The sequence below is a fragment of the Pleurodeles waltl genome, chromosome 9, assembly GCF_031143425.1.
Source record: "Pleurodeles waltl isolate 20211129_DDA chromosome 9, aPleWal1.hap1.20221129, whole genome shotgun sequence".
NCBI classification, from domain to species: Eukaryota; Metazoa; Chordata; class Amphibia; order Caudata; family Salamandridae; genus Pleurodeles; species Pleurodeles waltl.
Window position 1 is genome coordinate 893,086,432 of NC_090448.1, and position 24,601 is coordinate 893,111,032.

A 24,601-nucleotide genomic window follows, 5' to 3' on the forward strand; every position below is an offset into this window, starting at 1 on the left:
GCCGGTGGAATTAAATCAGCACTGTTTGATTTTAAACAGGGCTGGAAGAGGGAGCAGCCCCTCTAGCTTTAAAAATATAGAGGGACTCTCTCGCTTCCAGCCATGTTTAAATCACTGTAGTGCACCCCTTGGCATCCCGACATAAGTATATAAGGGCACTGAGTGGTATGCACTGAAGTGGATATCCCTCAGTGTCCTTACATACTTCATCAATACGTGTTTATTCCACCTTAAATGGGACATTAGCTTTGAGCAAAATTAAGCACTCACTAACAAATGCCAAGTACCTTGTGCTGAATGTTTGCCTGCAACACCTAGGCTGTAAATTGGGTATTTCTTTGTGCATAAGGTAGGTCCCAGGTAGGAAGGCAATCTGGATTTTCCACCCTGTTAAATCCGAGTGCATTCTGTATCATTTCTGTATCAAATTCATCCCCCTGCTGTTCCATGTTGCCGTCCTATACAGGGTTTGGAATTGTGAAGAATAAGTAATGTGTGAGGGTGTAAGACAAATTGCCCCAATGCATTATTTCTTACGTGTTTCAGGAAGCTCAGGGATAGTTGAGTATGTGGTTGTAATCTATTAACAAAACAAATCAGGATGCATAACCATGGTTGGTAAATGCCCACTCACCCCATTGGACAGATCCCCTAACTTATCTGTAAAAGAACAGTATTTGCAAGAAAACTCTGTCATATTCCCAACCTAGTTCAGGACAAGTAATGGGGTGAGGAGATGGAAAAAGTGACCCTTTTTACTGTAGCCCACTTGTAATTGAATTAATGAGGTATGCCCCAGTCGCGGCCTGTCCTTTATTTGCAGACTCCTGGCTGTCTGAGCTGAACTTTGCTGGGCTGAAGAGGTCACAGCTCCTATGGGCGTGACCTCCTCAGCTCAGCAAAGGTGCCTCGAGGCCCTTACCCATTGACTTCGACCTGGGCACTTCAGGTTTAAGCCCTGAAGCGCCCAGGGTGAGTGTCAATCAGTGACACCTCGTCACAGAGTGGGGAGGGGTCAGCATTCTCACTGACCCCATCCCACTCTGTGACAAAGTTGGGACTGCTGCTTTCCCTCATTGGCTGACCTATGGTCAGCCAATGAGGGAAGGCAGCAGTCCCAACCCTCCTGGGCCCTCCGTGGCTGAAGGTGTGTGTGTGTGTGGGTGAAGGTAAGTGTGTGTGTTTTTTAAATGAATGTTTGGTGCATGCGGGTATGTTTGAATGTTGATGAGTGTTGTGAATGGATGTGCATGCGTGTGTGAATGAATGAGTGTGCTGCCTGCCCCCCTGCCTCCTAAAATTACCGACCGCCACTGGTACGCCCCTAATCTAACAGCAGGGGAAGGACGAACATGACTGCAAGTCACTGCAATCTTCTACCATAGAAATAAACCTCCGTATGAGCATCCTTATTAAACATACAAGGGCAAGCATATAATATTATGAGTAAGACAGGACAAAGTAAAGCAGAAATTAACACATCCTTCTGGGTATACATTCACTTATCAATAACATTTCGGAAAGGATAGTCTTGCTTTAAATTAATTCGTTCGGTTTTTGTGGTGTAACCAAAGAGTAGGTGTTGCACTCAAGTCTTCTCCTTTTGATGGTGCATCATCTCCAGAAGTAGCAGAATTAGATAATAACTGGGATGGAGTTCTTTGTTACTCCACTTGCACTTGAGAGAGGGAAGGGCTTTTCCATCCTATCCTTTGCAGGCAATTATCGTGCCCCTCTAGTCAGCTGACTTGAGGTTTTGGCATATCAGTAGGTCATGCTGCAGGGACGCAACCCCAGATGATTCTTCTGTCTCTGCCCAGTGCCACGCTGTTTTCAGATTGGTGATTAGCAACCACTTGAAGCTTTACTGGGAACATTAGTGCATATTATAGGTTAAGCGATAGCAGCTTTTTCTTAACTTGCAGAAAAGGGGGATGCTTATCTTGCACAGCAACAGTGTAGTCAAGAAAAATTGTCACCTTGGTGTATTAACCTTAATGCAGCTTATTTTCCTAGCAAACACCAGGAAGGTGTTGCGGTCACTGTAATTTAGGATCTTTGTCACTACTGGCCTTGAAGTAGATCCAGGCAGTAGGTGTCTCACGGACACTCCATGAGCAGGCTCCACCGCAAACAGCAGGAACAAAGACAGAGGTGCAGCATCTGATTTCAACCAATCTTCTTTGTAACAAGTGCCTTCACTGCCCTCAAGCTCTTCAGGAAGTCCAACTATGCATAGATTGTTGCGTCATGGGCAGCATTCTGCATCTTCCAATCTGCCCTCCCTGAATCTCAATTGCTTGTTATGGTCCTAGACTTGGGCCCTTATTTATACTTTTTGGTGCAAAACTGCCCTAAATCAGCTTCTACGTAAATTGGGTAATTCAATTGATAATGTGTCTATCGTTGACTCCAAAGCCATGACAGTTTTTGCTATAGCTGCCTGTAACATGTCTAGTTTGTCTAGAGAATCAATGCACCCAATCAAGTGAGCTCAGTAGAGCTGCAGCTTCCTGCATGGCTGCCTTAGATGACGGTGGGTATATTGGCTGTCGTCCTCCAGCAGGGGTCTGTGCAAATTTTGTAATCTTCCCATCCAAGGGAGAGCAGGACTGGTGTCGCTGGGTCAGCACTATGTGAATTAAGGTGAGCAGCCTTATAGTCCAACAGCCCACAACAGACAGCAACCTGTACAGTGTGGCTAGATGTATCATCTTCATTTTCTAGCAGCATAGCAACAACAAATAGCGGCTATGCAGACAACAATTATGCCCACCTAACCCACAACATATGCCCCCATTTGTGCAGTCACATGCACACTACCATCCTGGTGTACATGCAGCCCTTGGTGACAAGAATGGGCCAAAATGCAAGGCACGTTTTGAAGCACAGAGATAGGTATGCATTCCACATATAAAAGTCAGAGATGCTGCCAATAGAGGCCACGCAATCCTTTGTTGCTCTTCGGTCCACTGTCACACTTTTCAGTTTCTCTTGTACCACTCATGCTAGCAGTGTGATAAAGTGGCAGCAGCCCATTGGTGGGGTATGACTGGGCTGGAAATGCAAGCCGCAAAGCTACTACCTGGGGCAGTCCGCTTCAGTAGTGTAGTGTTCTCTTCTGTGTCCCCCCCAAGCCGCATGGCCGGCACTGTGTTTTTATATGGAGATGAGGTGCCAGGGGTAGTCTGCGTGTTAAATTGATGAAACACGTGGCATGACTCACTGCGCAGCCCAGTCCAGGCCGCTCTTCAAGCTTGCAGTGATATTTGTTGGCATTGCTGCAGCACACCACAGGGTGCACTGCACTGTGCAGCACTCATCCAGCCTTCGATTGAGCCCTGCAGCTAGGACAAAGCCCTATCACGGGGGAATGGGCTCTGCAGCAGCATGCGCTGTCGCGTCCCTGGCTGCAGGTCACCTTGCCCCTCACACTCTGTCAGCAGCCCCTCTGTTGTCACAGCAGCTCACTGCCCATTTGGCAATGATGGGGGATGCTAGCGCAAGAGTTTTTAACAGAATTATTAATTAATATTCATGTATCCTGAGTGTTGAATTTGTATAGAAAATATTGCACACATTTGAAAGTGTGATCACGATGAGTGGCCGTCAATGTTCACGAAGTATACTTATTAATATGAAATATTGAGCATTTGTCTGATTAATGTAGTAATATGTCATATTTGGGGTTATGCATCATGTATTAGCATTATTAATAGAAAGCCCTAACTTAGCTGAGGTCTTGGCCTAGTGGCACGGCCTCATGTGCAGCTTCGTTTCTTGCGCGTTTAATAAAATGGCTGTTTAGAGAATTAAATGGTAAGTTTCCACTGTGCTAACCTAATGTGCTCGTAGCTAAAGGTTTTTTCTCATTAGAACTGCTTACTAGGAGATGTTGTTCCTGTAGAATGAAACAATGTAGATGTAACATGTTTAAGACTGACTTTCTCAGGAGGAGAACAATGTCCACACTGACTGGAGCATAAGCTGCAACAATATTGTTACGTGATGAGCCGGATGGGTGAGAACACTACAGAAGGAACCAATTATCGACATATAAATCTTGTACTAGTAGAAATTGTAGATGAGATGTTTTAGTTTTATTGGACAAAAGTGTGAACATGCGATCCCTTGACAAATGGGGATTGGAGAAGTAGTTTTAGGAAATCTAACTAATCGGGACTGCACCGAGGAGATACCATCCTTTATCCTTTATCCGCTTTTGCCTATTTTCTACCTTACCAAAAATACAATACTTTTCTTGAGCGTCTTGAGAAGAGACATGCTTAACTTTAATGCTCAAAGACTTTGCCTTTCTGAACTTTGCCTGATGTCTTGCTAACCGGACTGAAGTCTTGAGGACGAAGACTGACACTGCTTGCTGATCCACACTGAGGATTAGGCATAGAGATGTAATGATGTTTGTCACTTATATTTGCTTTTTTTTCTAAGTACCAACTTCAGTATTTTGATACAGCCATAGTTAGAGGTTTTCTAAATTTGTGTTGACTAAATTGTTTTGCATGAAGCCCAACATGCTAATTCTAATCTGATGCTAGTTAGGGAGCTCACTGATGTACTTCGCTATATGGAATAACATTTGAGGTATTTTCTTTGCTGAAACGAAATGTATGTGATATCGTTTGCACAGCTACTCTTGCTATTAATTTGCACATGCTCAAGCCATGATTAGATTGTGTTTCTTTAGAAGCTTCAGACAGCCAGTGTTGTTTATATATATTTATCATTTGATTTTCAGATTAATTTACGTGACATTAGCATTGTTAATATAGGGAAATAAATATTCAAACTTTTATATAAAAGGTATTGTTATTCATGTCTACAAGGTCATGGTGCGTCAATTACTGACTCCTATTGATTACTAATATTATTATTACTGATAATTGATGATTATAATTGACTTTTGGTTATTGATCGGTTTTGGTAAGGGGTCTATATAGAGGGAACATCTCAAGCGTTGGTCAAAAGGTTCATCGACAGATTCACGTCCTCTTGTAAGTTTACTTATTAAGGTCTGAGGTGCTATCGGGGCCTGGCCCCATTTCAGATAATGTTGGATGATGTGGGCTCCAAGCAGAGCTCCTTAAGATGGCAGCTGCCATGTCGGATAAATAACTCCCTACCCCCTTTGTTACACCATGTAACCAACATTTGTGTAGTACATTTGAAGGATTCTATGGACCTGAAGTAGGGGCTTTAAATGGGCCCAGGGCCAGCTTAAGCGCTGGTGGCGCCCAGTGCAGCTTTCTATTTGCTTCCCATGACCTCCTATTCCAGGAATTCCCTCACTGTCACTCTCCAACAGCGCCCCTCCACTCTCCACAGGCCTTCTACAACCTATATTTCATTTTTTTATAGTACTACTCATAGTTCACTCTCACTCAGTTCTGTGACCTGCAGAGTACACGCTCTTGCAGCAGGCAGATTAACCCTCTGCCTACTTTATAGTGAGTCAAAACTGCCATTAGACAAAATATCGATCTCTCACCAGCCGTAACAATAATCATCGGAGTTATTCAGAAATGTTTATTGTTACCAAAAAACTGCTATACACACAAAGGTGTAAGTGTGCTTTTAAACACAGCGCCACCCACCAAAGTCAGCGCCAGGTGCAGCTGCACCGGTTGCACCGCCTTAAAGCCAGCCAGAATGGGCTGGTACTGTCAAGTAAAGGGTGCCTGCACTTCTTTATTTTGAGAGGGAGATATCCTGCACCTCTGACCAGAGGTGCTGTACTTTTAATTGGAGAATACCAGAGCTTCTATGAAACAAGTACGAACTTTGGTATAGGATACCTGCACTTCTATTTTTCCATTTCAAGCACTGCTTGGAGCAATGTTTGAATTCTGGATTCTTCAGCAATTCGGCATTAAGGGTAACAAGCATATTCTGTTTTTCTTTTTAAGTAACGTAGTATGATAATTGGTGGGACGCGCTGCTGGCAAACTATACGGTTTTCGGTTAGAGTTTTGAAATTCCTTACCTATTTTTCTAAGATTCTACCGTTTGTTCAACAAATTGAATGAACTATTTTATTACTCAAGTTCAAGTCGGTATCTAGCTCTTTAAAAAACGCTATATAAATATCCTCCTCGTAGCTCATATACTGTACGTAGAGGGGAAGGAGGAAACAAGCTCATTCTACGAGGGATACGAACAATCCGATAAGCAACTATTTTTAGCAGCACACTGCTTACAGAACAAGAGGCCTTAAGAGGAGGGTACACTGAGGCACGAGGAGTATATTTTAAAAATATTTTATCAAACATTTTGTGAATGCTTGGAACAGCTTCTCTTGGAGAAGATGGGCATAAACATTGTAAATAACTTGCAAAATGTCGTGGGCACATTGAAGGAATACTACTGACCGCTTGGTTAAAAGTTGTTTATCAAGGAGCTCGAAAAAGAAAACGTGCGCGAAAAGAGATTTGGCAAATAACATTGTTGTGTTAATCAGTATTTCTTCGATAATTGACACTCTTTGAGTGGGTCCACCACTGCCGTGTACCTGACGTCAGATAACAAACTGGCTGACTTCGTGCACTTTTACAGCGCTCCACAACCCCAGGAGTCCCCAAAGGTCAAAGCGCCAATGCCTTTGGGATGGCGACCTAAGACGTGTCTAGGGTCGAGCAGCTGTTCCCAGAACTCTCTTTTCAGCGAAAGACAAACAAGAGTTAGACAGGCTGAGGGTGAGTGAGGCCACTGAACACTTGTGAAAGAGATGTCTGGCACTAAAACCGAATGACATGACAGCGCAATAAAGCACCTGCTTACCTAATACCTCTTTGACGGTGACGTGTGTGGGCAAGGAGAGAGAAGCTCACAGAAATTCTTTAAATGAACAAATGAGCTGATTCATCACACCGTGTGCAGTGATGAAATGAGGGAGTATTTCCTCAACACCCGAGTCCTCGACACGAGAATTACCGGCTAGTGATCATGAGAGCCGTCAAGACGAAGGGAAGTGCTCCAGTGGAGCGTGTTTGGTCTTAGATGCTGGCTTCTATCAAAATCAATTCAAATTGTTTTATACATTGAATTGAAGCTCTTTAAACCGCTGCCTCAGATATCAGCTGCTATTTGGGCTACCAGTAGAACATTTGAGATTTCCCCTTCAGGTTATGCCGTGTTTACCATATTAAATCCAGTAGGTTCCATGTTAGAGATGACACGATGAGGTAGTCGTTCCCTTAAACTTTTGCCTTTTCTAGCAGATTTTGCTGATTCTCTCTTAGTGGCCTTAGGCCATGGGCCAGTTCCCCATTGTAAGTACAATGTAAGTGCAGATGCATTTCCTATATCTGTTAGTAAGTGGTGCTGGCCTTGTGTGCACACTTGCACCAAAGGTGTTTTTAAATATGTATCCCGCCTTTCATAACAGGCCTGTCTGTGCACACTTGCACTTAGGGTGTTTTTAAACATATATTCAGCCTGGCATAGAAGGCCTATGTGAGCACACTTACACCAGTGGTGTTCTTAAAAATGTGGTCAGCCTGTCCCTGGCAGGCTTGTGTGTGCGCCAGTGCACATATGCCCGGGGAGTGAATACCTGTGTGTGTTTTCACTACCACGGAAGATTACTCCGTCCATAGGCTACTATGGGGAAAGTTTACAATTACTCCTAACTGCAATAGTGGATTGCAGTGGAGTAGCCTCATAATATTTCCTATAATTGAAATTGTTCTGACAATCCTTTTCCTATGGTAAAGGTGGTTTGTCAATAATAAATGAGAAACGCCACTTTTAGAAAGTGGGAATTTATCTGCCCTAAAATGCTTTGTGTGCCTTTTAAATTCAACTCGAGTTCACACTATAGGATGGGGTAGCAGATCTGTGCATTCCACAGTGTCAGCTATAAATATTAGGCACACAACTGGAGAGGCAGACCTCTGCCATTTGAGTTTCTGGTTGGCTAGATTGGAGGGAGAGGTTTTAACACTTGGCATCTCGGAGCCAAATCATGGCAAGCTAAAGCTAAAGATCTGCATTCGATGGCCCCATAGCAGACAGGACTCAAATTTAGGGGAGAAATCTGTGGTTGAAAGGGGAACCCTTTGAAGCACCACCAACTTCAAAGGCACACTACAGTATAACTACTGCTGCCACGCTGCAGCAAACTAGAGATGCCCTTGTGGGAACGCAGGACCGGAGCTGCATGGTCACACTGCCAGAGGAATCTGTTGTGAACAAGGAGCAATTACTGCTTTTTGTCTTGCCCATGTTCTTTTGTGGAGGTCTCAGGGACATCAAAGACCTACTGCGAGAGACCTACACCTTCTTCCTGTCACATATGGAGAGTGGTGACCTCTTAAGTGCCAATGTCGTCTGCTGGATCCCATCTGATAGCAGCGATGCAAGCGTGGAAACAAGTATTGTGACTGGAGACTGGATTGCTTGGTGAGGAGCCCCACAGTAACAGCCCATATTCAAGGAGTGTGGCCCTGCATCGTGGAACCTCGAAACGTATAAGCATCTTGTTGGTGGTGGGCAGGTTTAACGGTTGTGGGACCTCACATCGCATGCTTCATCGGCCATTCCACATTTCTCTTGTGCGACACGCTGACTGCATGCTCATTATGACCCTCGGAGGTGGGGGCATAGCTGGAGCGGTGCCACATTCTACTTTGTGTGGCGCTGCTGAACTTGCACTCTGTGTTTGACTGGAATTGTCTGGATCGTCTCTAGTCATCGTGCACTAGATGTTGTACCTCATTCCAGGGAGGTACAGATTTGATAAATCTTCATGTGTGACCATGATTGTCTGGTGCAACTCAAGTCATCTAGCACCAGCTGTGGTGCCTCATTCCAGGGAAGTATAAATTTGGTAAATCTTCATGTGAGACTGGGATTGTCTGGGGTGACTCTACCCATTGAGCACCAGATGTTGTGCTTCATTCCAGAGAGGTACAGAATTGGTAACTCTTCCTGTGACCGGATTTGTCTAGTGCAGTTCAAGTCATTACGCACCAGACGCTGTGCCTCATTCCAGGGAGGTACGAAAATGGTAACTCTTCGTTTGTGATTGGGATTGTCTGGTGTGACTTAAGTCATTGCGCACCAGACGTTGTGCCCCATTTTCAGTGGGACGTGGAGGAGCGGATTCATGCACTGGAGTGCCCGGCTTGGCTGGGCGATGTTGTGTGTAGTGTATGTCCTGCAGTGATCCTCTCCCTGTGCTTTGCAGAACAGAGCCTCTGCCCAAACGCTCGGTGCGGAGACCTTTGAGTGAACTTCCTGAGTGGGGGCAAAACCTCCATTTGTCGACTGCTGCCTGAACAGCGTAGTATCTACTTTTTCCCACACCTTTTCCTCAGGACCCTGATTAAGTGTAACTCCGGCCGTGAGCGGCCTGGTACCCAGGGAAAGGTTTCTCTCATCTACAGCTGTGGGAGTGGGGTAGAATTGGTTGGTTGAAGGGTGGAGGAGAGTTTGGGTGCACAGGGTCTGCAAGTACAGTGACCACTGACCTGCCACATATCAATGCACTGCATTAGGGTGCTGGGAGCGAGTGCATGCAAGTGTATGGTATACGATCCTGCCTGATATCCGTGGCACCGCGTAACCTTGTGAAGTGAGTGTGTGGGAGTGACTTCCAGTGATCAATTGCACCGCATGGTGGTGTTGCCCTGCACATTGTTTCCTTACCAAAAGATTATCACAGTTGACTTTGGTTTTTGCCTGTGCCGCCTAGGACCATGAGGTTATTTAAAAGTGCTGCAAATAACTGTGTGTACACATTGCTGCTATAGAGGTGAACCGGGGTGCACCCTTTAATTGTGTGGTGTTGAATTGGAATTATTGCGAGGGTAGGTCTCGGGCTAACAACGTTTTGCATCGCATGGGGGTGTTGGGAGGAAAAGTAGTATTTTCTGACCAAGTGTACATATTGCTGATGTTGTTTTAACACAGTTTGGCTTAGTACTGCTTTTTTTTCTGAATGTGATTTATGCCCAGAAATACATGATGCATATGTCATGTTAATTAATGTCTGTTTTGAATACAAATCTTCATTACATACACAACATGTGAAGTCTCTTTTGTGACGCTCAGTGTATTTGCTGTGTAAGAGTGCTGCTCCAATGCTTTACACATTGCCCCTGTTATAAGCCTGAGTGCTCAGTGCTAAGTTACCGAAGGGTGAGCGTAGGTTCTACAGTGAGTATAATCACCCATCCTTTACAAGAGTGGTGGGTTCTGCCAGGCTAGGGTCTCGCCTAAGCCAACCAGAAAGTGCTGCCTCCAACATTCTACTTTATATCTAGAGAGTTTTTCTCATTATAAATATCATTGTAGGGAGACTATGGGAGCGGCTGCTTCAGGTCAGCAAGACCCATTGTTGCCTGAAGAGGTTTATGGTCTTCCACTTTTTGCATGCACATTCCAGTAACTGGAATTATGTTGGTGTGAAAGGAGCTAAGCAAGCAGGCCATTCTCAATTCTGTGCACATGTTCAGTTTTTTCACTGTCACCTATATTGAGGATATTTCTTGAGGTTAACTACAAAGTTTAGTAGTTAAGGGATGTGAGAGCAAGGGGCATCACAGGCCAAATTCACCATGGATGTAAATGTGAGCTTTCATGCACATACGCCTGCACATACTAAAGATGTACTTATGGAAATGTCTGTTTTTCTTAACTTTCCCGCAAACACTGTTTTCCCCAACCTTACTTGAGTGGAATGTCGGCACATCAAGAAATACACATCTGTAGGATCAGCAATTTTATAGATTTGATTATATATTTTTTCCTTGTTTACCATCAAGTGGAAAACAATATTCCATGTGAAGTCTTCCTTTCCCCCACCCTACCTGTAAAATGGGTGTGTTCTGTGCACAGTTGCTGCTGGAAGAAGGTCGCAAATTTTTGGCTATGCCCAGCAACAACTGTGAACGCATTAAACTTGGCAATAACATTCATAGCAGATTTTTCATTTGCAACCATAATCAATGAGATCAAGGGTATCAATTGACAGTTGTCCATGTTCCGAAAATTCCTCCCACACCTAAAACCCGATCATTAGGTAGATGGGAAAAGAACCCTGATATGGGTGCACTGGGCTAATGCAAAATAATCCAGACCAGACTCTCAAAAAATGTCACTGATAGGCTGTGAGAAGGACCGAACTAGACAGTCAAAAAGTGCCTAAGCCTAGGAAAATGCAAACAAGTGAAACCAGCTATGAGGACACTCCAAAGACAGGAGGATCAAACAAAGCACCATGCAGAGGGTCCAAACTAGGGACTAATTTAGCCAGGTCAAGGATGTCTTTAGAAACTGGCGATCTAACACATACTGTCAAGGAATCTATGATTACTAAAAGCAAAACAGATCCAATAACCAGTTTTAAAGAATAGCATCATAGAAAATACAGACCATAGAATCCCAGAAACTAGAGTCTGGAACACTTGTATCCCAAGTCTTATAGGAGAAACAAACTGTCTTTCAGAATATGTCTGATTAAGGATTTATTCACATTAGAAATCAACCAAGGCTTAGCAGTGAGTTGTTAAAGACTGAAGAATGTTAGAAAGTGGGAATCCAATCTAACATCCTTCTATCACCATCAGTTGTAACACTTGGCAACCAAGCCCCTAGAAAATGACCAGAAGATGACATGTTGTGGTATAAATCAGTTTATTGTTCTTCAATAGACCTTGACATTATAAAAATTAAGTTATTTTGCTATCCCTTGCTGCATAACCATTATACTTTGAAAAAGCAGTATTAATAAATTTCTCTTTGAAAGAGTAGTATTCTAGTCTTTTAAAGAGCACTGATTTCTTGGAGGACTAACAAATATCATTGTTTTTTCCAGACGTAATGTTGATTAGCCCTAAGAAAAGGTTTTTGAAGAGGAGCTAGTGTTGGAAAGCTCCCTACTGAATTAGTCACACTATTCAATGCATTACTCCCATTATGAGAACCCTGCAAGACATCCCTTTCCCACTCACAGGGGCCAAAGTGAGTTCTCACCCCATAATGCCTAAAACCCAGCTCCTCACACATATCATATATATTGCCGGCAGCTTTGACATCATTGTGTTTTCTTACCTCTGAGAAGTAATTTCAGACATCCCAGCCTGCCATAATAGGCAGCCTCATGCACTGGTAGCCAGCCATCCTTGTTGGCCTCAGAAAGATTTCGATCAGACTGGATTATGCCTGTTAACGCCTGCTCATCCCCATTCTTGATTGCAATAATAAGAGGGTCGTTCTCCCTGCAACAATCAACAAGAATGATGGTTCAAAAAAGTTTATTTTTTTTAAAAGGGACTGTACTCTTTACAGATAAGCAAAAGCATTTTCTAATATAAAGTCAATACAGCCAATTTCATCCTTCGCACCTTCTCTGATCTGCCGGATGGTATCTTCAAGAACATCAACCAGCATGGACGGCAATCAGCTTTTAAGGCCTTGCCTCCTTTTCCCACCTTCCAATTTTACGTCTGAATGCCTGAACCTGAGAATGTCCCATCCTCTCACATAGGGATATTAATAAATAAACCCAGGATTTGAAAGCACTACAAATCACCCGTGAGGGTCTCAAGGAGCTGAATTGTAGGCACAGGGAGATTAATTGATTTGCCCAGAATCCCAGGATGTTGAACAGAGACTGAGACTCAAACCTGGTTTCTCCAGCTCTGACGTCGGCAGCTCAGGCTGTTATGCCACACACTCACGCGCTCACACCCACTGATCTTCATCCACTTAGACTCCTGACTCTCACACTCCACCATAGCATTGTTCTCATTAGCTGATTCTTTACATTAGAGAGACAAGGATTCATAAAGGCAGGTAGACTCTGGGACTGGAAAACAAAGGGTCCAGAAAATAAAGGGTACAAGACATGAAACTAGAGACCCCACCCCTCCTGAAATGTAGAGATCGTTCAATCTCTTATGCCATCACCTCTATCGATGTAGACCACTGCCTCTCACATCCCACCATAGTATTGTTCTCATTAGCCACTTCTCAATATCGGAGAGACAAGGAATAACATAGAAAGATAGACTTCGGGATTGAGACGCACAGGCTCCAAAAAACAGTTCATGGGTGATGGAACTAAAGATGCACAAACATGGAAGACTGCAATTACACTCATAGAAGTGAGGTGGAATGTGGCTAGTGCCAACTCCTGTTATACTTGGCATCCTTAGGGTGGTGTTTCCCCAAACCTTTTGCCTTTCAGCTCCTGTTTTTTCTTTGTATCTTTTTGCTGGCGCTAGGACTCTGAGTACTTTACTACTTCTAACCAGTGCCCAAGTGCACGTGCATCTCCCCTAAACATGGTAACATTGGTGTATCCAAACTTGGCATATTTAGTTTACTTGTAAGTCCCTTTTAAACAGGGTATTCCATATACCCCATGCCTGTAAATTAAATGCTAGTAGTGGGCCTGCAGCACTGATTGTGTTACCCACTTAAGTAGCCCTGTAAACATGTCTCAGGCCTGCCATTGCAGAGCCTGTGTGTGCTGTGTCACTGGCATTTTGACTTGGCATTTCAAACCTCTTGCCACAGTGTAAACTATCCTTTTCTTTCATATAAATCACCCCTAAAGTAGGCCCTAGGTAGTCCGTAGGGCAGGGTGCCATGTAAGTAAAAGGCAGAACATGTGCTTTTAGGTTTTACATGTCCTGGTAATGAAAAACTCACAAAGTCGTTTTTCATTACTCTGAGGCCAGCTCCTCTCATAGGCCAGCATTGGGAATTCCTTAATACACTTTTAATCTGTAATTCCTAATCAGAAAGAAGTAGCTGCATCATGTTTCTTGTCATTGAAAGTGTAATAATAAATCTTCTTTACTGGTAAAGTTTAATTTATTATTACTATTTTAGAAATGACACTTTTAGAAAGTGGCAATTTCACTGCTCCCTCCTCTATGTGTTCCTGACAGCCTGTATCCAACACATGTCTGGCTGGGCTGGGTGACAGCTACATTTGTGCAACTCCCCTCTGAAGGTGAACCAACAATGCAGACAGCCACAACACAGGGCACTCAACTGCATCTGCTTTCATCTGCATGCTGCATTTTCCAAGGCAGGGAGGATGGGAAGGGCTCACACGCACAAAGGAATGATTACCCCCCACTTATAGTCTGAAGCCCGGGCTGGGCTGAAAGGGAACCTATAGACTTCAGAGGAACCATTCAAAGTAATTCCCTACATCAAAGCACGTTTTGATATAAGTACTGGGTCTTTGATCCCCTGAAATGAGTACACTACTGTCCCTGAAAAGAACTTTGCGGGAGCAAAGACTGGTGTGCTGTAAGGATTGCCCCTCTGCCAGGATTGACCGTTCACTAGAACTGCTTCTCTGCTTTGGTGTGCTGCCTTGCTGCCTGTTGATCTCAGCCCTGCCAAGGACTAAACCCAGAGTCACTCCTTGGGCTTGCTGGCTTGGCCCCTTTTCTCCTCGAGGTTTCAGAGACATTAAAGACCTCGTGCATCCAACTCACTGCACCCTACGACCAGGGCCAGCGCTCCACATTGCAGGATCGTGCCTGTTACTCACTGGCACATCGGAGAAAAAAGAGTGGTGCTTCATCTCAGCCCCCACACTGTTCTGTGAAGATGAACTTTCCCTGTTTTGTTTTGTGCACAACTGATGGAAGAGCAGTGCTGAAGGAGCAGCACCTCTGTACTTGAGAAAGCTGAGGGAGCAGCTCTGACCCACTCATCAGACAGGGCTGTGCTCCTATATCTATGAGGGCTCGAGAAACATTGCAGCAAGAGTCCCTGACTAGCGTCTGCACCCTGGCCCTGCCTTCCTGATTGCCTGATTCCTGGATGACTGTGTGCCTCATCTGCTAGCCGCGCAGCAGTGCGCCTCACCTACCATCAACGCAGGCCCCGTGTGGGAGGCCCATCGACATTCTGGATGACTGTCCGCCTCACCTGCTAGCCATGGAACAGCGCAACTCACCTCCCAGCAATTTGGGCCCCATGTGCAAGACCCACCGGCATTCCCAGCAGCAGTGATTATCCACCAAAAGTACTGGGGGCATAGGGACATGTTAAATCCTGTCTCAAACCTTTAACATTGTGTCATTTGTGAAGAATTACTGTAAAGGCTCTAAAAAGAGCCCATTTGAATTAAGCACTGCTTTGGCATTTACCTTTGTATAGATCATATCTTATGATATACTGATTGGATTTTTTTTGTTGTTTTGGTCTTATTGTATTCATATAAATAATACCTATTTTTCTAAGCCTGTGTGGAGTCTTTTTGTGGAGTCTTCATTGTGTTTCTGTGTGTGTGTTACACAAATACTTTGCACATTGCCTCATACGTTAAGCCTGTCTGCTCTGTGCCAAGCTACCATGGGGTGAGCACAGTTTAACTTAAGTGTGTAACTAACTTACCCGGACTAGAGTGGTGGGTTCTGCCTGTCTTAGGTACATACCCTTGTCAACCAGAAGCTCCCATTTCTTACAAATCCTCTCTTCAGGTGAACCAATAACATCAGACAGCACTGCCTGCACCCTCTCAAATGGTGTTGATTCCACTCACTCACATGGGTTGGCTGGAAGGTGGACTTCTCTCACCACTCCACATAGCATCCACAAAATGCAACCAACACCAACCATACTCACAATGACCAGATGGAGAATTGACCCATATCTTCCCAGAGTATTTCACCATTCCAAATCTAATCTATCCACAGGCAATGGTCTAAACTTTAATGTTTCAAACTGTACCAAAAGCCTAAGTGTTGGAAATTCAGTTACTAGTTGAGGGCAGCAACCATAATCTCTCTTAGGGTGAGACAAAGGAAAACCCCAAATTAACCTGTGCTCAACCAACTAGTAGCTAGGCACAAAATATGTCAGGCTGAAATTAGAGCCAATATGTAAAGTATTTATGAAGCACTTTGAGCAGACATTAACTAACAAACACAACACAAGTAAATCCCACACTAATTTAGAAACATAGAGTAAAATTGAATAAATTATTTGAGACCAAAACAACAAAAATCCAATCAGTAGAACCGGAGAAGTCAATTTTTAAGTTTTAGGTAAGTGCCAACTGTGGTTACCTGGACTCACCAGACCAGAACGGAGTCATAAGTTTAGGCCGAACGCAATGGAGCACAGGAGGCATACAGGGACCAGGTAAGCTTCCTGAAAAAAGATACCATAAAACCTGGTTTGTGGAGCAATGAGAGAGCCTGTATCGGGGATGTGTATTGCAGCAGGAATTCTGAAGAGCTGCAATGCACAAGCCTGCATCTTTGTAGAGGATGCTATTGACAAGGGACTTGCAATGTGAAAAATAAATGTAGGAGTTTTTCACTATCAGGACATGTGAAACGTAATTGTACATGTCCAACGTTTTGCCTGGAGAATGTTTAGTCTTCAGAATGACATTTGTCATACTTTGGGATTTCAATACAGAGATAGGTCTTTTATCAGAGGCTGCACACAAGCCAATAGAAACATCATTCTGCAGGAGAAAAGGTCTTATTCTATTTAGTGTGAAGCATCAATGCAGAAGGCCTTGAAAGAAACTGTTCTTGTTGTATAGGGAAGAGTGTAGGGTGCAGAGGGCTAGGTTGATGTGGCAGCAACATCGACCTAGTAAAAACACAATGACAAGGGGCGTTTCAAACAGGTAAGGGAAACCAAAGAAGTTGAAGAGTCCCCTACATGTTCTAAGTTCATAAAGGAGGTATTCACAGCCATGTTGGTTTGGGATACAAGTGTAAGATTAAATGCCATGGTGTCTCCAAAGCTCTACAAAGAATGTGCAGGACCAAGCTTTGGGTGCCATGTGTATCAATGATACCCAGGTCACAAATTCTAACTTGCTTGCATGCAGTTTTAGAGGAAATCTTTACATCCAGTTATGGGTGGCAGCAGACATGGTCTGACTGACACACAAGGCAATCTGACAGTGCCAGAAGGGCTTGTCCTGACATGCCACTGTGTGGGACAATTTGTGGGCTGTTTGTGGGTCTGTTCTATGACCTTGTGGGCTAGTTTGTAATGTATATTTCCCTGATATGACTGAGGATATTCCCTGCAGCAAGAAAAAATGCATGCTGAATCCTGAACCTCGCCAAATGTTTAAATAGCATGCCTTTACAACTTAATTCCTAATTGCTTCGATTGGAAAATGTGGGTCATTTCTTTATCTATCTGATGTTGCTAATGTGGGACACTTTTATTTTGGTGCCCAGACCTGTTTTTGTCCGAGTCCAGCCCTGTGGGAGGCAGGATCTGAGTACAGAGCATTCAACTTCTGACTTTGGGTCACGATTCAAGAGATTCTGTGTATTGTGTGCTGCATCTTAACACAATTTTTCACCATTTGAATTCTATTAAAATTCTTATATATGCTAGCAACATTAATATGGTGTGACATCTATGCAGCCTGTGTATGACAACCAAGTAATCGGTGAGTCAGGGATTTTAAATGTACTTAGATGTGTGTGCAGAATTGTTGGGTTATTCCGGTTTTTTTAAGGCTAGTAGGTAAGACTGAACATAGATTTCAAGTGGTTCCATATCATGCCTAGGACTTTGTCCTTTCAGCCAACTACCTGTTCCATGCTGCAACCTGTAGAGCTATGCTTGTAAAATAACCCATAACGCAAGATGCTTTTGGCTAAAAAGCCAGAATTGACCTAGGTTGTCAAACATGAATAACATGCAGCTACAATTATTTTTCAAATTTCTGTTGTGAGAATGCTGTAGGTGTCGGTGTGTATTTAAATATGCAGGTGTACTTTAATATCACAAGACTAGCTGGAAAGAAACGGACTGCTCCATATCAAGGCAACAGCCCCAGGCACACTTTAAGAACAGATAGGTGGATGAGAGGGAGTGTGCTTACTGGGTGAGGTGGGTAATGTTCTCTGAAGGAATACGTCTTCAGTTTGTTTCTAATTTTGTGGAGAGCAGAAGCAGCTCTGATAATGATGGGATTCTTGTTCTTGGTGCTGGGACTGCAGGCTTGCTGTCTACTCTCTTCTCTCTTGCTGTTTTTCAGTTTCACACTTGTGATGCCTTAGCTCCTATTGTCATGTCATCTACCTGGGATGGCTAATTTCTAAGCCACACATCTCGGGCTTTTCATTTTGAAAGCCTTGTAGGTGATGCAACAGGTCTTGATGGTGATGAATCTTGGAGGAGTAACCAGTAAAGTTCCTTAAATGTCGAGGTTATGTGGTCAAATTTCTTCAGACCACTGATGAGACAAGCCATGGTATTTAAGATGCCTTTCAAGTGTGTCAAAATAGAATTGAGGAGGCTGCTGTGCAGACCACTGCCTTCATTCGGGTGGGCGAGGATCAGTCTTTGGCCCGATCATTAGAGATGGTTTTGGAGAGGAAAGGGTTTGCTTTTTCAGTAGCAGAGCGGGTACTGCCCAGTAGTTGTTTTGTTAGCGATATGATTCTTTAAATAGAGGTCTATGCCAAAGGACATCAAAGTAAATTCACATTAGCTGTCATCAGGCAGTGGTCGTTGAGGTTTATGTTTGCCAGCCAGGCTTGATTCGAGGCTTGATTGGTGCTGTTGATGAAAAGAATGAATCCTGCATTGTTCCAGATGGGTTCTAGGTAGCTGCTTAGCGTCCAGTTCTGAATCAGCTAAGAACAGGGACAGGAGGATTATTATTACCTTGAAGAATGGGGAGAAGTAAATAATTTAATGGAGGAGTTGGGTGCTAGTGCACACCACAGGTTGATACTTTGGGCTGCTATCATAGTTTCTGTATTTTTGAAAATTGCTTTGGATGCAATAGAGAGACAGACTTATTCCGCATAGAAAATGGAGGCACGTTGTCCCTTATCGTTCAGTGCTGTACATTGAAAGTCTGCTCTGAGCTCTTGCAGTTCCTGCTATATGTCATCTGCCATGTTCTGACATCAGGCTCTGTGATCATGGCTCACTGCTGCCTGACCGACGAGGTATAGGCCTGAGCTTCCATCAATCAAGCACATAATTGACATAGATTGAGAACGGTAAATGGCAGGGAGAGCTCGAGTGCCACCACTTAAAGCTCTAGCACAGCCTAATAACCCTTCTTCAGACACAACCACCCGACAACGAATCTGCAGAAGACTCATTAAGAGACTTCCAATTTAATTAATTTTGCTCAGCACTGACAAGCATGTTCACCTTCAGTGGCTCATTTATATAGCTGCTTAGATAAGCTTCTTTTGCTTTGTGTGGGTATTCATTTTATAAGAATGTTAACACTAACAAGGGCACATTTTTAAAATGATAAAAAGGGAAACAAGTGGATTTTGCTATCACTCGCACTTCAAAGCACCTCCGGTTTCGCTCCTCAGCTTAGCCTGCAAAAATTGCGAAGAAAAATAATAGATAAAGGACAAAACTAAGCACTTGCTAAAATGCACTTCAGATTCCTTGAAAACACCTGCCCTCAAATGTTCATTGTGCGGAACTGGCGGATAGAAATGGGTTCACAAAAGGCATTCTGCCCACAGGCTAGGCCTCTGCATAAGGGAGACTATTACCTTATTCGCAGAGGTAACACGCCTAGCTTATGCCTCCCTCACCTGACCCTCCAAGACAACATTTTGCACATTGTAGAAAATCTGCAAGCTCAGGGTCAGAATTGTTATGACATTTTACAAATACTCTTTTTACTTTTGTCTTCAAACAAAAGATCACTTTGATATCCACAGATTTCTCTACTGCCATGTGCACTGTAATTGTGCATTTCATCGGAAGTGCAGTGAAGTCAGGAAAGATATTGTCATTCACATCACATAAGAGTAAGGAAATCACACCTTGCCTGCAGTCAGTAATATCAGTGCTTAATTTGTAAATAAAAACATGCTGGTGCCAAAGCTCTCCTTTAAATTTTTAAACTCGTGGGCTGTAATTACATGTGTGAGCACATAATACTGAGGCTGCGGTCATCCCAAAGCCATCTCGGGCCTCTTTAATCCATTTACAGCCACTCCCTGCCCCTTCAGCTCACTCTTGCAGTTTTCTGCTTTCTCCCTTTGTGACGCTTTCTCGTTTTTTACTTCCTCCGTCAATCCAATATGTGTCTTTTACTCACAGTAAACGACTGATGCAAAAAAATCAATTCTGGCCCTCAAAAATAAGTGCTGGTGCACCCACCGGAAACCACCGGCTCAAATTAAGCACTGAATATTACTTTCCTTTCCCCTAAGAGTCGCATACACTTGTGAAATAACCTGCATTCAAGGTATAGTCCCCACTCTCTTACTTAATATCTCATAAAAACTACACCTAGGGTGCATTTTCGGGTTTTGTGTGCAGAGATATCTTCTCTTTTAGCTCGAAAAAAGTTTTATCAGACTGTGATCGCTAGTGTGTCTGTTTCCTAAAAAAGTGTAAATGAGGTCAGTACAGTGAATGTTGCTATTTAGACGTATAGACGTGTCTCAAAAGCATCATAGCATTTGTTTTGCAATGGTTTCATTTCAAGTTCTCAGATCAATTATTCCTTTAAATGTAAAAAAAAAATCATTTGCAGTGGTTGAAAATGGTATTGGGCTGGCTGGCATGTTACCTATGTGCACGAGTGAGTACGCACGTGCGTGGAAGTAGAGATTTCATGGAGCAAACTTGTGCGGCATTAAAGCCCACTCCTAACCAGACTAAGCCCACAATTCACTCCGGGCGTGCGAGAGATCTGTCACACTTCTCTTCAAGGACAATCTGAGCTCTCGAAGCAGAGGTTCCACTCAAGGTCATATCAAGAGTAAACAAGAATGAAGTGTTACAGGATCATAGAAAACAAATGAACATGAACATCAAAGACCAATTAAGAAACAAAGCATTTGGAGAAGAGAGAAATGATAACAACGTTAAGGAGAAAGTATAACCAGGTTATTAGAGCAGCATGTTAGAGGCTATAAAGAAACAGTGAATGTGAAAGTCAGGGAGCAGGAGGAAACGAGAGGTGAGGGAGAGGTTGATGGAAGTAAAGAAGAGAAGCAAAGACACTAAGAAAAGGGAACGCAGTGAAGGAAGGGGAGGAGGGAGGGTCGGAGCGAATACCTGTTGGAAAGAGGGTCACGAGACGGCACAGCGTGGATGCAGGGGCGAAGAATTGAAAAGAACAGAGGCAGTGGATGGTGGAAACAAAGAAAGGCAGAATGGACCCGATTCCGGCCGCGCTGCGCGAAGGATGTGCTTGGTACTCACACGGGCTCGGGAGCAGGGAATGGGCTGCCATCATATCGGTTCCCTCGAGGTGCCGTCGGGGTGGCGGCGGGAGCTGAATGTGTCCCGGGTGCAGGCCTAGAGGAGCGGAGACAGGAGTGAAACAAAGAGAAATATTCCACATAAGAGAAGCAGGTCATGGTAGGAGCGGCACCTGGAGCCGGCCCCGGGGATGCTGCGCCCCAGCCGCACTGGTGCAGGCAGAGCCTCGGCCTACAGATACACACAGCCCTCCCACCCTGACTGGAAGCAGATGGCGGCCTGGCTCTCCGCACTCAGCTGCCCGCAGCTCTTGATTATTTTTGGCCCTTAGAGGAAATGTCAGGGGATTTGAATGACCATATAAGACAACAATGAGCTAAAAAAAAAAAGGAACAGACACAGGAAGATAGATGCACATGGCCCGAGGACACAAGCTGCTGCATCCCAACCCCTTCCAGTGCAATCAAGGATATGACATCTGAGCTGAGGTGTCGATGTTGTAATGACACCTTCTTCAGCACGTGAATATGAACTAGTACAGGACTGAGGGGTCCTGCGTGTCGCAAAACTAGGGAATTGCCGGTATATGAAAGACTGGAGTGCTGTAACCTGTGTGTGCAAGACTGAAGGCAGCGCTGTTAATGAATGGGAATAAATTACCCGTTTGTCCGTAACTAAGGACTAGGAAATAATGCGTGTGCAAGACTAACAATAATGAATTGTGACATGCATTTGAATACCAAGACTGATTTTATGTGTGCGTGTTTGTGAAAAATGCTTGTATTACTGCTGTCTATCTTCTATGGCCCCACTACAAATTCTTTGTTAACTTTGTGGGAAACACTAGGGCCTGAATTGATAATTCCTATCAGTATCTCCCTATGAGATAAAAGGCATCATACATTTATAGATCCCAGATCAGTGTTACATTTGTTAAAGAATGATTAACGTGCCCAAATCTCTGCTCAGAAGCCCGCGGCCGGCGCTATTGGCTGCATAGTCTGCGATGCACCTCATGCCTCCTCCAGGTCCCTGTTTTCTTCCTTCGTGGTGGTTTTTCTGTCTTTCTCTTTCTCCAACCTTTCCCCTCATGTGTTTTCCCCGCTCTTGATGCTGGAAATGTCCGATGAGCAAAAAAAAATGTGCGGGCAGTATTTCATTTGTAAAAAAAAAAGTAAGTGCCAGTGACCTTCTTGGGAATCCACTACAGTCTGTACCACCCATTGCCCTTGTCAGTTGTGCTAATGATGCTACCAACACAAACACAAACTTTTGGCCTCCTACAAGTGTGTGAATTCAGACTATTCCAGGCCATTCAAAGCTATAACAATGGCTTGAGCAGCAGGTTATATTCTTTTTTAATGACCCATTAAACTCTGTTGTTGTGCTCATCTCAAAATTAGACAGACAGTGTCACCCTGTGGTGGATTGTCACTAGGTCCAGTGGTAACAATTAAGTACCCATGCCAAGCACTGGAAACCACCAGCCCAAACTTAGCACTGTGTGCCATTCTCTAAAAATAAGTGCTCAAATTAGGCGCTGCCTCACACTAAAGAATACTTTGGTAGAAAGGACGTCCTAGGTCCTTCAAGGTATATTTTCCCTGAATCTGGGGAGTTTAACACAGATATTTACCAACTTTTATAAGCAGTAGAGGAGGACAAACCAATAAAGGGTTGCACCAGACTCGAGCCAGAGACCAGGGACTGGCTCAGCTCAAGGTCCTCTTTGACCATTGGGCCCAAAATGAGCTAAGCTCTTATGTGTCTTCTATACATTAAAAATAATGCATAAATCTTTAATATTAAAATGGAGAGCTAATGATATCCATCAGTGGCTAAATTGCATACCGTGAAACCAGAAAACCTGGAATCCATCCCGGTTTCCCGGCTTGTTTAAATTGTGTCATCTTTGGCAAATATTTTATTTCACTGAGACTCCTTTTTCTTCGTTACCACACATGGGAGCACCTTCAAATACACATGGGAGCACCTTCAAATGCATGAGTTGAGGATGTGCAGTGTACAAAACCTGTTGTGTTTGAATCGTAAAATCTAAAGTTTCTCCATATGTAATAAGAACCTAGGGCACATATTCAGTACAGGTGACAATTGACTTGCCTCTTAGTTTACTAATGACATTGCTGTCAGGGTGTTGTCAGGCTGGGTGTCTGGAATGTGCTCATTTTCATGTTTAAAAATGATCACTTTCAGTACATACCTCTCAATGCAGTGATATAATCTGATGTACTAATTAGAAATATATCTGCACATTAAACAAATACAATTTTTGGGACATTTTAAGAGAGTTTTTCCATACTTTTACTTCAAATATGCTACATGATTTATGTGCCAACTATTTTCTGGGCTTGCCCCGAGCATGGGGTCTTAGAGCAGAGCCAGGCCATTGGCTTGGCTGTGGCTCGGCTTTCCCTGTTAATTTGTTGGCTTGCTACCTCTAATCGGCAGATGGTAAACATATGTAGGGGGATGTTTAGGATTGGAGTTATTCCCAGAGGAGCAGTATGTGTATTTTTTTGGGAGGGCAGTCTGTGGTTTCAACAGCAGAGCGCTGTTTGCTCCTCTTCTCGTGCTCAAGGGGGCAAGTCGGGAGACAATCTGTGAGCCTGCCCGCAGCACCTTTACCTCTACCAACCACATTTGTTTCTGGGTGCAGATTCAAAACCTGGTAAAACCAGTCAGTGTTTCCAGATTAAAAAATTTTAGGTCTAGAAACACCAACCACTTAGTTTTGCCCGCAATGATATCCCCTCCCTACATTGTTGTAGACAACTCCAATGATACCAGCAACTCATAAAGGAGACCTATGTGTGCAATTGAAGGTTGAATAGCTGCTACTCATATTGTTCCTTTGCTCTATAACAAAAATAGGGAGAAAATCAGGTTATCAAGTTAAAAGATAAATTACGAAGGCAAAAAAAAACATCATTCACTCATGCAGACCAGACTACGCTAAATAATATTTTTTGTTTGCTAGCTTTCAAGACCATGCCGGTCCGGTCATAACATAGTTACTTAGAAATGAGGAACAAACTAATATGTCTCCTGCAAGCCAGCAAGCAAATATGGGAACGCGCAAAAAAGAGTTATCATAATCCCTCCATTGTAAACTTGAGTAACGGTTATACTGCTGCTTGAAACATGCTCTTTAAGGGCCAGATGTAGCAAAGGGTTTTACCCATTCTGTGTCTATGGGAAAATGTGTTCGTACATATGGCCCTAAATCTAAAAAAAAAAAACTCAGTTTTCAATGCTCTTGTGGGGAAAATGTGCTTAAACCTGTTTTACTAACACGATGAGGGTGCAGAGGTTGCACACCCTATCATACCACAGGTGGAAAGGGGTAAAACTCTTCACACTACATGCATTTATTTCTACAAATGACCTTACTCAAATA

At 43.6% G+C, this 24,601-nt stretch overlaps 1 protein-coding gene across 2 annotated transcripts in view; it reads right to left on the minus strand.

Annotated features, from left to right (window-relative positions):
• ASB2 (ankyrin repeat and SOCS box containing 2) overlaps nt 1-24,601 on the minus strand; it is a 256,837-nt gene that overhangs the window by 147,624 nt on the left and 84,612 nt on the right. For both annotated transcript variants that reach the window (XM_069208232.1, XM_069208231.1), the window contains 2 exons: nt 21,184-21,279; nt 12,076-12,242 (listed from right to left, as the gene is read on the minus strand). In XM_069208232.1, the coding sequence (XP_069064333.1) occupies nt 12,076-12,242; nt 21,184-21,279 (263 nt within the window). The remainder of the gene's footprint in view (nt 1-12,075; nt 12,243-21,183; nt 21,280-24,601) is intronic.